This window comes from Tripterygium wilfordii, chromosome 6, assembly GCF_013401445.1.
Source record: "Tripterygium wilfordii isolate XIE 37 chromosome 6, ASM1340144v1, whole genome shotgun sequence".
Lineage (NCBI taxonomy): Eukaryota > Viridiplantae > Streptophyta > Magnoliopsida > Celastrales > Celastraceae > Tripterygium > Tripterygium wilfordii.
Window position 1 is genome coordinate 11397615 of NC_052237.1, and position 16224 is coordinate 11413838.

Consider the following 16224-nt stretch of genomic DNA (forward strand, 5'->3'; position numbering starts at 1 on the left):
ATAGTCATGGGGTGAAAAATTATCTTGATTGACTTTTGTATATTTGCAGAATGGAAAAGATTCAACATTCAAACTTTCAACAATAATGAAAGCAGACTTGGTTTGTTTTAATTGTGATTTCAATCTGTGATTGCTGTTATTTATGTTATGTGTTCTGCTTTTCTTTAACCTGTATTTAGCAAAATATTTCATCACAACTTCCTCTGTGTTTTCTCTGTAAACTTTCTTCTATCTGTGTTCTTGTGCAAGGGTTGAGGTTTGAACGAGGTCGGAACTATCATTTATACTGCAAGGAACAGGAACAGGAACATTTAAAGTTTAAAGCCCTGGGCTAGCGTAGTTGGTTATCACTCTGGACTTCCAGGCCGCTACCTACATGGGTTTCGGCCTAGTTTTACATGTCGTCAACATGGTGCGGACTGTTGGGTGGTCCGAGGTTTAGGTCCACTCAACTCTTTGAAGGGCATGCCAGGCTGGGTGGTTAGGCGGTTAAAAAAAAAAAAAAGAGGAACATTTATGGTTTTATGTGCTCGGCATGATTATTTTGAATTTCAATCATAAAAAGTTCATCTTGAGCCCATCAGCAAGAATTCTTGTAAGGTCAAAAAGTAAGCACTCTCTCAGTTTCAATTCACCTGATGATTATGGCATATCTGCATCTTTACTCTTATCTACTTTACTTTAAGAACTGCATATCCTCGTGTGCAGCTGCACTTTTTTGGTGTTAGTGTGTACAGATAGCTTTAGCATGATGAATTGATGACTTAAACTAATGAAAAACACATTCATGTGGGTGGGGCTTTCATATGCTGCAAAATGTGTGTATGCAATTAGTATAGTTTGAAGATACTTGTTTGGTCAGTCAATTGATATCTTCATTACAACCTATCATTACCCTCATCATTATAATCAATGCTTATTAAAGCCATAGCACTCCATGAAATAATGTTTTCTTTGACATATCAATCTAACTAAAGTACTTTTCATATTATTATTGTACTTGGTACTTCCTTTCAGAAATTCTGAAGTCATGAATGAAACCCATGAGACCCACAGCAGTTCAATCCCATGATAACATTTCCTGTGCGAGCCCATACTACTCATTTACAACCAAAAGTGTTTTTGTTCCCTTTTCATGCATTTGTCTGTGGGGACAGCAAAGTAAAGGTCACAATGCTTTCAACTTTTACTTTCCCAATCTCATGTATCTATGAGTGGATTCGCATTGGAGATATGCTATAAGTTTTACATATGTGTATGCCTTTATGGTATGGTAGAAAGTTAGGATATTTCAGATTGCTGGACAATTTCAAGAAATAGCCTAGATTCTTGTAGGAAGTTTAGCGATGAACGTGGTTATCTTCATGAATAATACTGGGATTCTGACTCTTGGTTCATGGTTCTGTTTTCTTTAATAGATGAAGTAGTGAGTAGAATTGGGTTGGCCAAAGATGGTTTCTTTAATAATTGATCACTGCCTGTCACAGCCAAAAGAGCCTCTTTGAATATTTATGTCGATTGCTAGCTAGGTCTATGGTTGGCATAACTGAATTTCCTGCCTACCACTTCAGCTTACCATTCAACACCAAGCTCAATCTTAGACCTTCCAACATGACAAAAAGAAGAGAGAACTGAGAACAGTCATTAACATATGATGCAATAATCTGTTGAACCAGTCTTCAATTTATGCTCATTCATATCTTCATATGTGCCACTTTATACAGGGGAAACTACAGATATAAATGATTATAGTATCTCAAAATGAAAAGCAATAATCTGACACTAACATTTGATCTTCTCTTCCTTAGCAATGGAGTTCTTACAGTGAGCGATTGCCGCTTGAATTGCAGCCTGCAACTCCTCCATAGTGCTGTCACTTGTAGAAGAAGGAAGAGTGGTTGTTGCAACAAGAAGTCCACTATTTGTTGGGGATGTCCTCATCGAGGCCGGTGCTGAAAATTCTCCTCTCCTTATCTCATGCTTGGTTTTTGAGCTTAAACCACCTGAAAATGAATGAGCTTGCCGATGGAATTGGAGATTCTCTCTCTTTTCTCTGAAGAACGGTAGTGCCCTAATCATTCTCACATATTTCTTTAGGACATGATTCACATCAAATCTTATCCTCCTTTTGTTTTTCTCTTTGTCTTCCTTTTCTGTAACTTCACACCCTTTTCGCCGTCTTGTCAATCTGAATAATGAGAAAGACTTGTTCTTGCTTCTTCCCTGTGTCTCACAATCGTTGCCTTGATGTTTATGGTCTTTGTTTCTTCCATTGAGTATGCTGTCACTATTGCTTATGCTGCTATTCCTTGTGGGCCTTGAATCATCCATTAATTCCCTGATGGGCAGGGTAAAGCTGTCCATGGAATTGGTAGATGTGCGAGGCGACACAGGAAGGTGAGATAAGAGGTGAAGAGGAAGCAAGTGACCATGGAAGAAGATCTCATCCGCTGGCGACAAATCAATGGCGAATGAAGCTGGAGGCTTGGCCTTTTCAGGGACTGGTGTTGAGGAAGAGTGGAGGGATATTGTGAAGGAGAATTCATGAGAAGGAGATGATGCTGCTGATGGTATCGAAGCAGGGGAAGTTGCTGCTGCTGCCGTTGTTGCTGCTACGGTCAGGCCTTCTTTAACTTCATGTTTTAACTTGTCTTCATCATACTTGTCTAGCACTTTTTGTTGGCTCTGATGGGTATCCATTATTCAAAAAACGATGATGATCCAGTATCTGGGTTTCCTCTCACTCTTTCTTCTGCTACTTTTTTTTCTGGATTATGAATAAAAGAAAGCTGTGGAGAGAGAGAGAGAGAGAGAGAGAGTCGTGTCAATATTGAAAAATGTCTTTAGTACCACAACGAAGAAAACGCATATACTTGTTATCTGTTTGCATTATTATTGTTGAAATAGAGAAATGGAATGGTGGGCATGGCACTGTGAGTCTGATGAGATGATACATTTAGCAGTATGTGTAAAGGTGGTGGTGGTGGTGGGTCCACGTCAAAATCTAACAGCTATTGAGGTCGCTAAGATCCAAATTTCCCCACAAAAGATAGATGGCATTGACGATGCACACCCTCCCTGCTTGATTTTAGGTACGTGGAGAATTATAATTTGTTCGACCAATGCAAAGTCATGTTCATAATTCACACATAAACATGTGCACCCGTTTCAAGAGGAATCTTTGTATGTATTAATGTATGGAACTAACCATTTTAATTCCTCTTCAACTCTGTTTTGCCTCCTGAATCACTTTGGGGGAAGTGTAAGTTTTTATCAATGAGTTGCATTGTGCAGTGTAGCAGTGTTGGTTGTTTTATCAACCAGGATTTAATGTGCTAGACTTCGCCGAACAGGTTGTTGAAATGTTGATGTAGATTTGGGAAGGATGCATTCGGATCCCGGCAATTGTTGGACTAGTGACAATTTAATTACAAGCGAATTGACTAATAGGTTTGAAAAGTCATGTTGTCAAAATTGTGTGAAACTTGGCCGGAAGATTCGTTTCGATGGGATTGTCAAGACTAGTCGACGTTACTAGCCCTTCTCTATTTTGCCTTTTGGAGCCTCACATGAGCCTTTTAGGATTTTAAGAATATTTTCATAATTTTGCATCTTTGTATTTTTCATTTCATTAGGGTTGTAGCCGCCCCTCGGTCTAATCATCTTTTGTCTTTGAAGAAATGAATCAAAACTTGAGACAATATTGATTTCCTAGGTTTAACGTTGGTTAGCCTTAGGCCCCGTTTGGATCAACATTTTTAATAGCATTTATAATAGTTGCTAGTATAAATGCTACTTTCAATCCAAACGGGTTTTTTGGCACGTAATCCGAGACATTTTTACTCAGCATTTTATGTTACTTTTGACATGTTACTTGTATGAAGCATTTTAATAGCATTTCACTATCAAAAGTCAATATTGTCCCCATTAATTTTTTTTTTCATTTATACCCTCACTTCATGTGTTATTATACATTAATTAATAAATAAATAAATTTATTGATATTATAAAATATTTATCATTTAATATATGCTACTCAGCAAAAATATTATCAGTAAAAGTTCAACCAAACATCACACAGTATTCGAACAGCATTTCTACTACGAAAATTCTTTAACATTTCAGCTAGCACTATTTCTGTTAGTATATCTATTATTTTCAAAATGCCTTATCAAACTAGGCCTTAATCATTTGTTTTCGTTTGCATCAATTTTCCTGCTATTGAGTCTACACATATTGAAGGATGGAAAAAATGGAAAACTATGAGCAATAGATTCCTTAGCAACTAGACAGATTAGATTTTTGTTAATTATTATAATGTTGTTCCAAATACAGGATAAGGGCAACCACCTGTTTGTAAAGTCTAGATACAGGCATATGATTTGTTAATGGAGAGAAAAAAAAAGAGAACCCCACCCATCACCATACCGTGTGGTCACAAAGGCAACTCAGACTGACCTTAACCTCAGGTACGACATGCAAACAAATGCTACATATGTTCTGAAAGAGAAAGAAGAGAATTAGGGCCGGGGAGGTGTGAAGACATGATCATGTGACTGCTCCATTAGGCCAACATGATTTACTCTTCTTTTTTTTATCGAGAAATCACTTAACCTAGTATATCATTCAGACAACTGAATAGACGTAAATTTGATAGTCAGAATAGTTCACACCATACTGACAACGAGAGAAACTGAGTTGAAGTCCATGCGAAAGAAATTGGGCTCCTAACCTCTCCTCGAAAGTTGATGGACACACAAAACTAGAAAAATCAAGGAAATACTCCCAACTAATTTGAACTCTCGACTTTAGTGTCATCCGTCTTAAGTCCATAGATATAACCAACTGAATTATTGTTGCGTGGTTAACAACATGATTTACGTCACACGGTCGTCAAAAGGGCGTTTGATTGATTGGTGTTTCACAAAAGGCAGAAGAAATTTCCTCAGAGTGGTGAATATTGGGTAGACCCACACACACGTGCACAAAAGTGGTCCATTCCCAAGGCCAATGGCCAGCATAGAAGAATTTTGTTGGTTTATTGAGGGTCAATATCTCAATCATAGAGGCATTATTTTGGTGGACTGGCTAGCCTTCTTTTAATCCACTCAAAATCATTATTATATATATATATCTCATCTCTTGTGGGTTAGGTTAAGGAAGAATAAGAGGAGAAAAACATTACATAAAACAAACATCTCACACTCAAACCCATAAGACCCCTTATGTGGGGAGAACTCGCCTTTTTTTTTTTTCTTCGTTCTTCTTTCTGCTTTTGCCAATAGCCACTCAATAATCTTGAATTCTTCCCCCAAAGACAATCTCGCTCATTGACTCATAGTCTTATGGAAAGCCAAGAAACAAACATTTTGTCAAACAAACATCTCTCACACACACACATCACACACCTACTCTGTTAGAAATTAACCTTTCTAAATAACAACGAATAGTTAAAAAAAAAAATTAAAGAAGAGAGACGACAAAAACACTATTTTTACGTGGTTCATCTAATATAGACTATATCCCCGAGAGTCGCAGTAATTTTCACTACGTCAAAAAAGAGATACAATAAGATTTTCAATAATTTAGAATAAAGACTAGTCCACGAGAATCGCCACATTTTTTACTATGTCAAAAAAAAGATGGAATCAGATTTAAGATAATTCAGAATAAATAGTCCTTAGGCAACAGAGACATACTACAATACCGAAACTGCTCCTCTATAGTCTTAAGGAAATCACATAAAAATCTGTACCATTCGGGTATGGGCTCAACTAGTTCATGATGACGCTACACAAAACCTATCATACTCCCCCCCTCATGCACACTTCTTGCCAAAATCTCAAGGACTCAAAATCACTAGTAATGAGGCAAAGATATTTATCTACTGTGCAATTAACTTGACATGAAAGGTGTGTATCATGCTCTTTTCACATTTTCTTGTCCATGAAGATGCTGTGTGAGGTGTTATAATAAATCAAGACAGAAAAGCCAAGTCCCAGGCTCTCATTTCAGATTTTCAGTTCCCAACCAATAAATGTTGCTTGGAAAAAGTATACCTTAGCAGGATAAATAGACATGAAGAAGCATACAAGTAGAGACAGTAAAATTTGGAGGCAAAAGTGAAAGACTCATCTCAATAAGTTGTATAGGATGCTTGCTACTATGAGATCTTCAAGTACCAGTACTCTGAGATCTCAAGTACCGGGCCAATGTTCTGTGGGGACAACATATGGACAAAAAGGTGAAGGCAGAAATCTGGAATCTTTTTACAATCAAACGAATTGATCAAATTACAATTTGAATAAGCAAAGGAATAGCAAGGTTAAAGAAACAAGATATTTGGTGGGGGGCGGTGATGAAAATAATCCTTCACCGGACTGGTCAAGCAATTTCTCTCCTATTGGCAATGAATCTCTATGAGTAATCTCAACAAGTTCCCTATGTAATAATATTACACTGAATGTCGCTATCACCCAAAGTTAGCTCTATAAAGTGGACTGGTAATAGAAGGATGTGAAACACAAACTTATAGTAACATCCCAATGGGTCATTATACGGTGACAACTATACCGAAGCCTTCAACAAGCCCTTCTACAAGAGGCAAGCTTTACTGGCCATTACTACTTCAGTCGAGAATGAGGGTAACGGCAAGAGCTCCTGATTTTCTGACATGGTGCACAGCTTAGCAAAAGAAGGTCAAAATGAAAGCTGAAGTTGCCACAATGGATCGAAATTCTCAGTTACCCCTCTTAAGAAACTAAGGGAATTAATACTTGAGAGAGCTTCTTCTTCTGATAACGATCAACTTTGGAACAATTGTTAGTGCTTGCAAAATTGCAAATACCATCACGAGCCCTAGCTAGTCACTTTCACTACTATGTCTATCTGAAAACAACAGAAAAAAGGGCAGCAAAAATTAAGTGATACAGAATTTCTCAAGTAATTCACACAGTTGGTGAGGGGAGAGAGAGAGATGGCATACCTCCTGACGGTCTTCTCCCTTCCATTGCTTCTTTTTTCTCTTGGCAACTACCACATAGGAAAGGGCCATCCCATGGACGGAGATTTCTTGATTCAGATGACCCAGAATGTATTGAAATGCCCTCTCCAAATTTAATCTCTGCTTGGCAGACTGCACACATAAACAACTTAAACATGTTGCATATCGGGTATTGTGCGTCTAACCTGCATACCACACAAACAACCCATGTGAGACAAGAACGAAGTCCCACAATAAGTCTTTAAATGTAGGTAGACTGGCACCCATTGAGGGAAGCAATATCAAAGTGAAAATGCTTTTAGCACACAAAACATGTTTGTTAAATGATGTATGATCTGGAAATCAAAGGTTTTCTAGCCACAAATGATAATAGTAGCACAAACCTTTCTGAAAGCATTGCGGATCCTTCCTCAAATAATTCCTCTACTATGTCTGGCTCAATGTATTCTTTATCAACTTGAGAAGATGATTCGGTGGACTTTCTGCGAAACATGGACTTGAACACTCCTTTCCCTTGCTTCTTTGTTGGTGGCAAAGGTGCAGGTGGCTTTTCTTGTGGGTGTACGTCAATCACAATGCAGGTAGTATCATCTCTAAGTCCCTTACCTTGTACAGCTTCCTGAGCATGTAACAAAGATTCAGATTAAGTTTATTGATAGATGGTGAATAATAAGCATTGAAGAAATAAAAGTAGTGCAACATCTGGTAGGTGTAGGAGTTTCTTAAGCTGTTTATGTTGTTGACTAGGAAAAAAACTTAATAATCTACAAATTAAAGTAGTTATTGGTATACTTTAACAATTTGTGGAGCAGCAGCCTCTGGTGGCATCCCACGACAACAATCAAGGGCCACTTCTGCCGATATTGCATCCCAGACACCATCACTTGAAATAATGAGTCTACCACCAGCTGAAGACAACTGCCAGAACAAATAATATAAAGAATTAACAAGACATAAATTTCAAACACAAATGTAAGAATATTTTTGGTTATTATAAGTGATGCTCAGACAATAAAAACAAAGAAAAATTCTAAAGGACACTGAAAGAATAGTCATCCTGTGCAGATGGCTTCCCAAGCCCTCAAGCATCATGCAATTAGAAATTTAAGAAATAGCTTTCTCTCTCTGTCCAAAAATATGAGAGTTGATCCTCATCTTAGTTTTTTTTTATGCTGAATGTTATATAAAACCCACCTAGGCCAATAATGAAATCAATTGTTTCAAGTGAGATAAGACGTGAAACACGTTCACAATGATAGTGTTATGACCTAACTCTAACATACAAAAGTTCACTATAATGCAGTAGTATGAAGATAGAAGCATAAGCAGTTATGGAAAGGTTCTCTCTCTGCATTCAGTCATAGAGTTTCATCAAACTTCCAATTCCCAGCAAGTAAAAGTTCAAGTAGTTGTATTAGCACAAATGTATGTTATTCTAAACAAGATGATCTATTTGGTTACCATCAAAGTTTCATTTTTGTCTCTCATTTATTGGCTTAACACTCTGAAATATAGCATATGAATCTCTCCTCTAAAAAAAAACTCAACAGTTATGCCTCTGTGAGTAAAGATTACAACATGTTCAATTTAGCAAGAATTTACCAAGAAATTACAGCTAGACAATGCTCAAGCCCACACAGGGGAAATACGGGAAGCAAACTGTATCGACATCATACACACATTAGAAATGTAGAAACAAACCTTCACTTGCTTCACATAAGGAACAGGGACAATGAACTCGCCAACATCCCTATCCCCAATGGATCGTGAAAGGCACAAACCACCAGGCCAACATCTCAACGGACCAATCTACAAAAGGATAGTTCTCATCAAAAACCCCACTTTGATCCACAAATAAAAGTAATGCAGTTCTCACAATAACTTGCACTAAATCCAAAGAGTAGACATCATAAACAAGCAGATTCATATTTTTGTTATAACAATTTTAAGCTATTGGCTTTTACATGTCTTTTTCAATTTTATTTTTTTTGGTAAGTAAAAAAAAGATACCTCCGCACCACCTCCTGCATTAAGCCTACCAACCTCACCCCCACTTGCAGTAATACGATCCCTCCTGATAAAATTACAAAGAGTTAAGACCTTGACAAAAAGTGACAATTCTCAAGTGAGTGACCAAACGTACTGTCACATACTCTTCTTCATCGCATTCGAGTCTATGATCCGCTGACAGGTAATAAATATCGCCTTCAGCAGACTCTAGTATGCAACGGGAATCACCAACAGATGCAACAGTTACAATCCATCCTTCTATTATCACAAAGGTGACAGTTGTTCCTGATGTTTGAGCTGAAAATAAAGAGAGCAAATACTTCAAATTTTGAATTGTACAACAAATTCAGAATGAAAAGGGATTATTACATTATATAAGACACGACAAAATGCATAATACATTGACTCTTAAACATATCATCAGCTTCAAACCTACACCAGCACTATAACGTGCAAATAACATACAACTAGAACATAGAGTAAAACTGCACAATTTAAGCAAAAAATAAGAAAAAGACACACTCACAACTAGACATGCAAAACTGCATATATTTAATGTTGGAGTCAGGACATTTAGTAAGGCTGTACACCCAAATTACTGCTTCACAAATAAATAGAGCAGGAATTTATAGAATGGCAAAGCTGCAAGAGGCCGCACAGTTGTTTGTCAATGTTGTAACTTGATCTGACTAAATTTTAATAAGGAGAAACTATTTCTAGAGTTAGACACTTTGGAGCCTAGGCAGCAAAAAAGCAACATTACCAATGCAAAAATATTCACCTTTGTTGAAATTCCTATACATCCTTAATAAGTGAATGACACACAAAAAATCTTGAAATAAGTACAAATTCACAGGAAATTTGGCCAGCACCTTTCTTCTCGAAGTCTTTATCCGTTTTTACGAAGCCTGCAACCAAAGCCCTTCGCAGAGCTATCACCCATTCATCTCTGTTGAGATCAGGAGGAATGGCAGCTATAACATTATTTAGGAGATTCTCCTTCGTATAGATAGCAGCTGCAGACCCATTGTGCCCATCAAAAAGCTGCAAAATGTGGTATAGTAAGAGTGGCAACCAAATGAAATGAAACTGAATTCCACTCTTCATACAAGCAGAAAATTAGGGAACCAGTGAGAAGCTTTAATTAGATAGAATAAAGTAGTCATACATCATGAGTACATTACTGGGAAACCGAATTATCATATTATGCAAATATAATTCCATTGATAAATCTCACAAGAAACACTCTTCAAATATTTATTTAAAATGAATATCGTGAAGAGTAACACATTTCTTGGGTCAAGCTAGATAAGCGTATCTAGGCATGACAAAAGATCTCCTCAGAGGAAACAAACTTCGTCTTTGCCATCAAACATACCTTATCAGCAGTTTCTCAGATAACAACAATAATCCATTGTAATCAACTTATGCAAAAGAATAATGTGGATTTTCCATGAAAGTTATTAAGCATGCTTGACCAATAAAACTACTGCACTGATGATCAATCTGTCAAAAGGGAAAAGACGATAGTTTATTTATGTCTTTTCTACCGCAAAGTTCAATTATGGCTGAGATTCTGCTCTGTCCCCATGTTATCTTTAACACAAAAACGTTTGCAAACACACAACATGATCCACTAGTTAGATGGTACACAACACGGGAATTTTCTGATTTGTTAAGAAACAAAACATACCGCAAAAACTGAATATGTGCTGACTCCATCTCCTAACACCCTCTGGCATTCCGTCTTAACGAAAGTGAAATCCTCCCCTTTCTTTTTCTGACTGGCCTGGCCATGGACAATCTCGGGCATCTCAATCTTCTCATTGGCTAATTCTCGCTTGAGCAATACTGAAAGTGGGACTGTGTGGTGCTCGCTCCTCGTCGACATTGTATTGTTTGTTCTCACCCTGAAAGACCACGATACCTCTTCCAAATAGATTGCGCACGATACCTCTTCCAAATAGATTGCGCCCAACCGTTCTAATAGTTCATTCTTTGTCTATAACTCTGGTAACTCCTATAGAAATGAAAAAAAAAAATCAAAATCAAAATCCAATCCCATCAAATCAAACAATTCCATTCAACCATATATCATATCACCATATCTTGGAAGATAATCATAAGAGATCTTGGAAAAGAGAAATTTCTTATAATAGAAAATTATATCAAACTTTGTGCGATTGAATAAACCAATGGATAGTGGGTGGATCAAACCAGACAAAACAAAAATCCAAGCCAATGTGGATTGTCAAACCTCCATAAATTTACCTTAAAAACCTAAATCCCGACGAGTGTATTCGGGAAACGAAAGAGAATACGGAGAGAAATAGAGAGGAATTTACAGTGAGAGAGAAGGAGAATCCTGGCGGCAATGGAGATTACGCGCTAAGAAGAGAACGAGATGCGATTGCGAAAACGTTAAATCGTCTCTATGATCGAGAAACACGGATCCCCTCGTCGTCCTGCAAAAATTCCATCGCTGAAACAGAGAGACCTCGTTACATGGACAATATAGCGCAAATAAAGCTGTCTCTCTTCCTCTTTTTCTCCTCTCCAATTTTTTTTTCACGCTTAACCCCCATTAGCTGGCATGCCAAAAACGCACCGTCTCACACGTTCGGCGCCGAAGCCGTTTTCGAGCCAAAATCTAACGTGTTCCCTGGGTCCCATACAGATAGGAAGGCGCGTTGCGTTACTGACGGCTGGATCAAAACATGCCGGCCCCACTTAAACATCAAAAACGGATCATATAACGTGGGACCAACCTTCTCTTAGGTGGCGCCGGTTAATTGATGTAACGCGGATGCGCAAGATAGCGGAATATAGAACGACAAAAGGGAGGCCTAGTCAAAATCAAACGGACTCCCCTTACGTGACGGAGGGACCTGCAAAAGCAAAATTAGGGATATTAAACACATAATTAACGTTTTAAAGCCGGTCATTAATTACAAAATAATTCGTTTATAAAAACAATAACATTATTAATGTCATAGCCCATGGGCCCACCATTATGGGCTTATATACCTTTTTTTTGGGAAAAAAGCCTTCTATCAGACCTAACCCTTTGACCTCCACTCGGACAATCCCGAAATTCTCGGCATCAATTATACATCCGTTAATTTGAACAAGCGAATCCCACTTTCACGTCAAGGAAATTGGAAATTCAAGTCAAGTTTTATTGCGTCGTGTTTTTCACGAAATCTAAAGGCGCGTGGATGGTTACAAATATCTTGAAATGGAAGTTATTGGGCAGACTCTGCGTAGGAGTAGAGAATTTACTAGTAGTAAAGCGCGAACTCATTCACAGAAGAACAACTAATCCTTCTATTTCAACCGTATCGTATGTACTTGAAATGTCTCGATGAAAAATACTTTGTCTAATCGTATATATTTGGAAGATTCTAAATTCGATTTTCATTAAAAGTAATACTCTTATGATCACACACTAATCACGTAATCAATCGGAGGACCAGAATGTATGTAATGGTAAGCAATTCTAATAGAAAATGCTTTTTTTACGGCATTTTGAGGGGTTGACAGAGAGAAGCCAAAAAATGCTAGCTGGAAATGTCCAGCTTTACAAACGTGTAGCCATAAATAACTAAAAACTAGTTTTCTTCTTCTTCCACATTCACAGCTCATCAAAATTGGGAAGTCGGTCAAGTCGTTGCAGCCCACAAATGGTTGATTAGTTTTTAAAGCTTTTGTGATTGATGATAGCGTATCGCCTTGGTTGGCCCCTTTTTTCCCAAAACAGGACTAAAAGACCAATATGAATATGTTTGCTTCACGCCACTGGTTTCATAGACATGGGTCCATGTCTAGTACCTTTTGTGTTGGATTGCCAGGAAAGTCGGTTCTAGGCCTTCAAATCAAATGAAACGTCATTCCACACACACACACATATTATCAACATATATGACTTGCCAAACAAAGTCACAAGTTAACCCCGAGGAGTTGGTCGAGTTAATTTCCTGGCATTCCAAGTATACTCATGGATCTAGGTTTGAAATCTCTCGTCAACACTTTGAGGTCACACATCCGCCACACCTCCTGATAAGATGCCAACGAATCCTGTATAGGAAAACTAAAATTACCGAGGGTGCGCCATGCGGTGGATTTACTCCGTCTGGGCGAGTCCAAAAGGAACAGTGTAGTAAATAGACAAAATACATTTAAGTACAGTTGTCCCTTGTTTGATATATACGATAATTTTTCCATCAACTACTACAGCCAAAAAACTGCTTCTAGACAGAGGCAAGACAAATTCCTGGCAGGAGGAACGTTTCACCTTACCCCACACCAAGGGGTTCACACCTGCACTAAAAATGGGTGCCAGTGATGAATAGTGATGAATATAGAATTAAGAATACACAAATAAAATTTGGAATGTTGATCCATTCATCAATCACAAATTATTAAGGGTTTACTACGAATGTAATGTACTAGATTTGAGATTAATGCAGTTGTTATGACTAGACGCTGTATACCTGAATAATGCTAAGAAAAGAAGAGCAGGAAAACATGAACTCATTTCTATAGGCTGCAAACTGTTCCTCAACAATGTTAAGAGACGAACAACAATATGAAATGCAAAAACTACAATATCTGTTAAAGGAGCAATCACACCCATGTCTCATATGGGAGGTGTACCCTCTTCCTGACACTTTCTTGGAATGTGACAGATAACTACAGAGCATGCAAGTTGGAAATCCATAACCCATAATTCCATATAGAAGTAAGTTTCAATCCCCTAAAATTAATGCGAGAGATGTACTAATCTAACAGCAACCTTGCAATTTATAAATGGATATACTGAAAAAATTGATGTCCCGACTCCTCCTGACTAGGTTATGGGGCAACAAAATATGATGATTAACGAATAACGATGTAAGAGCAGTAATATGATAGCCAATCGTTAAGTTATAAGAAAGAAACTCAAGGGAGCATAGTGATTGTCTCTTCAAGTAGTTAAAAGTAAAGATTTACCAAAACGTTGGTTTCAATTCCAATTGCTCAAGACTCAGAGTTGTTTTCTTGCTCAGGTCCATTTACCCTTATGATGTAAACCTGAAAGAAGACCAAAAGAAAAGAAAAGTGCATATAATGTATTTTACATGTCAATTCATGCATTGCAAAGTTATGTTCAATCCAAGGGCACCATAGAATGTGATAAAATCACATAAAGAGTGATAAAATGATCATGATTAATGCAAGTGGAAGCCATTAGGCATAAGATTCACGTTTCGGAAAGGAAATGAATACTTCAGTGATATACACTACAAGCCTAAAAGATAAAAAAGCAAACACTATATGCCCATAGATAAGTTACCACATATGATTTCTTCATCTCTCCTAAATAAGTGGTCGATTGAATAAAACATGGGGACTGAACTTGAAATGTGCCATAACACAAAGACAGAAGTTTGATAAAGAAGCGTAAATTAAATATAAGAGTAAGAAGAATCAGAGTAAGAGAAGCTGCATGGAGCTTCCAAATCACCTTGAATGCTGTAGGCTTGATTAGCTGAAAAACTAATGCATCCCCATCTACCAATTGATGGGCAACCGCAAATCCTTTCCATCCACCGCTGAGTCCTGTTTTCCGAGCCAAATATATTGTTGGGTACTCATCGCCTTCCTCGTCTATCAAGGTGATTACATCATCACACCCGGGAAGGTTTCTCTTGCAAAAGTGGACAGGAAGGCCCTGTGCTCAAAGGAAAGAGGGAAGGAAAAAAAAATCATGCATAAGAACTGGTTTTGCGGAAGATATGGATTCAAAGAACGTTTTTCCTTTTGGTTGGTGCAACTAAATATAAACTGTTGACACAGTAATGACAGACTAAGGTTATCTACGCACCATTACAGACCAGGATCTAATAATCTAGAAGCTCCCTGTAGACAATTCATGATTGGTAGGAATACTTATCAGAACAATCAATAGTCTTTATTCTTGTTTTGGTTAAAGAGAGGAATCATAGTAAAGTTATCATCAATCACCTTATCGTGCTTTCTACGACATTCTTTATTACTAAAGGTGAGGTAAAGTAATTTTCTGCATTAAACCACTAACTTGACTAATCATACAAATTGCATAGGATCCTGTTAGTAAAAAAAATAAAACTCTTGTCCACAAAGCTCCCGCAGTAGGCGGGGTCGGAGACAGACAAAATGTTAGTATAAGAATAAAATTATTTGGAGGGGCTGCTGTAAAATCAACAGAGAAGGGAAATTTTCAAACTTTACTCAATTGCACAAAAATTAAGAGGAGTACTGAATTCGCTACTCTGTTGAGTAGAACCATACAGGACCAAATTAAATTCTACTAACCATATGTTTTGTAGCTTAACATTGGATTCAATTTCAGCTTCTATTCTTCCATAAACAACATGAAAATGAAAAGCAATGAAGAATGAGATAAATGGAAACGGACAATATAGAGTAAGGTAGGAAGACAAAAAACCCTGAGTTGCTCACCAGCCAAAATCCTCCCGTAACATGTGATTGAAGCATTGACTTGATAAAAATTGGGAAATCAGATCCCAGACCTGATTCCAATTTTTCTGCATTTTGCATAGCCTCTGCCCTTGCTTCGTCAGAAGCATAAACTCGATTTGACAAATCCCTTCGCTTATTAGTAGAAATCCTGTCGTATAAAATCATTAACAATGCCATCTGCCACCGCCATTCCACAGACAGTAAAAATTGAAGAAATTAGTTTACCTTCGTGGGATCATTACGCGCTCAACAACCACCTGTCAGAAGCAATAGATTGTGATGAACTTTTTTCAAATTTAAAAACTTTGGTAACCGATACAGATTACAGACAAGGGAAAAAAATGGCTTACTTCTTTGTAAACAGGAGCAGGCTTGTTAGCGACTCTGGTGGACCTCCTAACCACGACTAGTTCTTTCTCGACTGTACGATTTCTCACTTGTTTCATCGGAGAGGGTTTGGGAGAGATTGGTGTAAGAGCTCTGGAGAGCTGGGGGATATTGAGGGATTCCATTCTTTTCTTGTTTTCCTCCACCCTCTTCTGGCGAGATTCCTCGTAAGATAGCTTGGCCACCATTTTCTCGAGAAACAAACAGAGTTAGACTCTGATTTGGGAGAGAAAGAACAGAATCGGTGCACAGAGTCAGTGGAAAACCAGGTTTAGGCAGGGTTTTTGATTTTCGTCAGGACCGTTGGAGTCCTACTTAGT

At 37.8% G+C, this 16224-nt stretch overlaps 3 protein-coding genes across 4 annotated transcripts; all 3 read right to left on the bottom strand.

Annotated features, from left to right (window-relative positions):
* Positions 1 to 1632: 1632 nt before the first annotated feature.
* Positions 1633 to 2939, bottom strand: LOC119999531 (BRI1 kinase inhibitor 1-like). Its single transcript, XM_038847147.1, has one exon. The coding sequence runs from the start codon at positions 2698 to 2700 to the stop codon at positions 1783 to 1785; it is 918 nt and encodes a 305-aa protein (XP_038703075.1). The 5' UTR covers positions 2701 to 2939; the 3' UTR covers positions 1633 to 1782.
* A 3184-nt stretch (positions 2940 to 6123) lies between these two features.
* LOC120000496 (probable protein phosphatase 2C 12) lies at positions 6124 to 11600 on the bottom strand. The gene is made up of 10 exons (XM_038848591.1): positions 11359 to 11600; positions 10707 to 11033; positions 9886 to 10057; positions 9157 to 9310; positions 9014 to 9077; positions 8705 to 8812; positions 7796 to 7921; positions 7387 to 7622; positions 6986 to 7188; positions 6124 to 6888 (listed from the first exon to the last, which is right to left on the bottom strand). Exons 2-10 carry the CDS (start codon positions 10902 to 10904, stop codon positions 6863 to 6865), a joined length of 1287 nt encoding a protein of 428 aa, XP_038704519.1. The 5' UTR covers positions 10905 to 11033; positions 11359 to 11600; the 3' UTR covers positions 6124 to 6862.
* Positions 11601 to 13135: 1535 nt separating this feature from the next.
* Positions 13136 to 16224, bottom strand: LOC119999764 (B3 domain-containing protein At5g42700-like). 2 transcript variants are annotated; one of them, XM_038847505.1, is made up of 6 exons: positions 15868 to 16224; positions 15743 to 15774; positions 15497 to 15665; positions 14520 to 14726; positions 14006 to 14086; positions 13136 to 13338 (listed from the first exon to the last, which is right to left on the bottom strand). In XM_038847505.1, the coding sequence occupies exons 1-5, from the start codon at positions 16090 to 16092 to the stop codon at positions 14033 to 14035; spliced, it is 687 nt and encodes a 228-aa protein (XP_038703433.1). In that variant the 5' UTR covers positions 16093 to 16224; the 3' UTR covers positions 13136 to 13338; positions 14006 to 14032. The 2 variants fall into 2 exon arrangements, with proteins under 2 accessions (XP_038703433.1, XP_038703432.1); XM_038847504.1 differs by having other exon boundaries at positions 13136 to 13333; positions 15868 to 16223.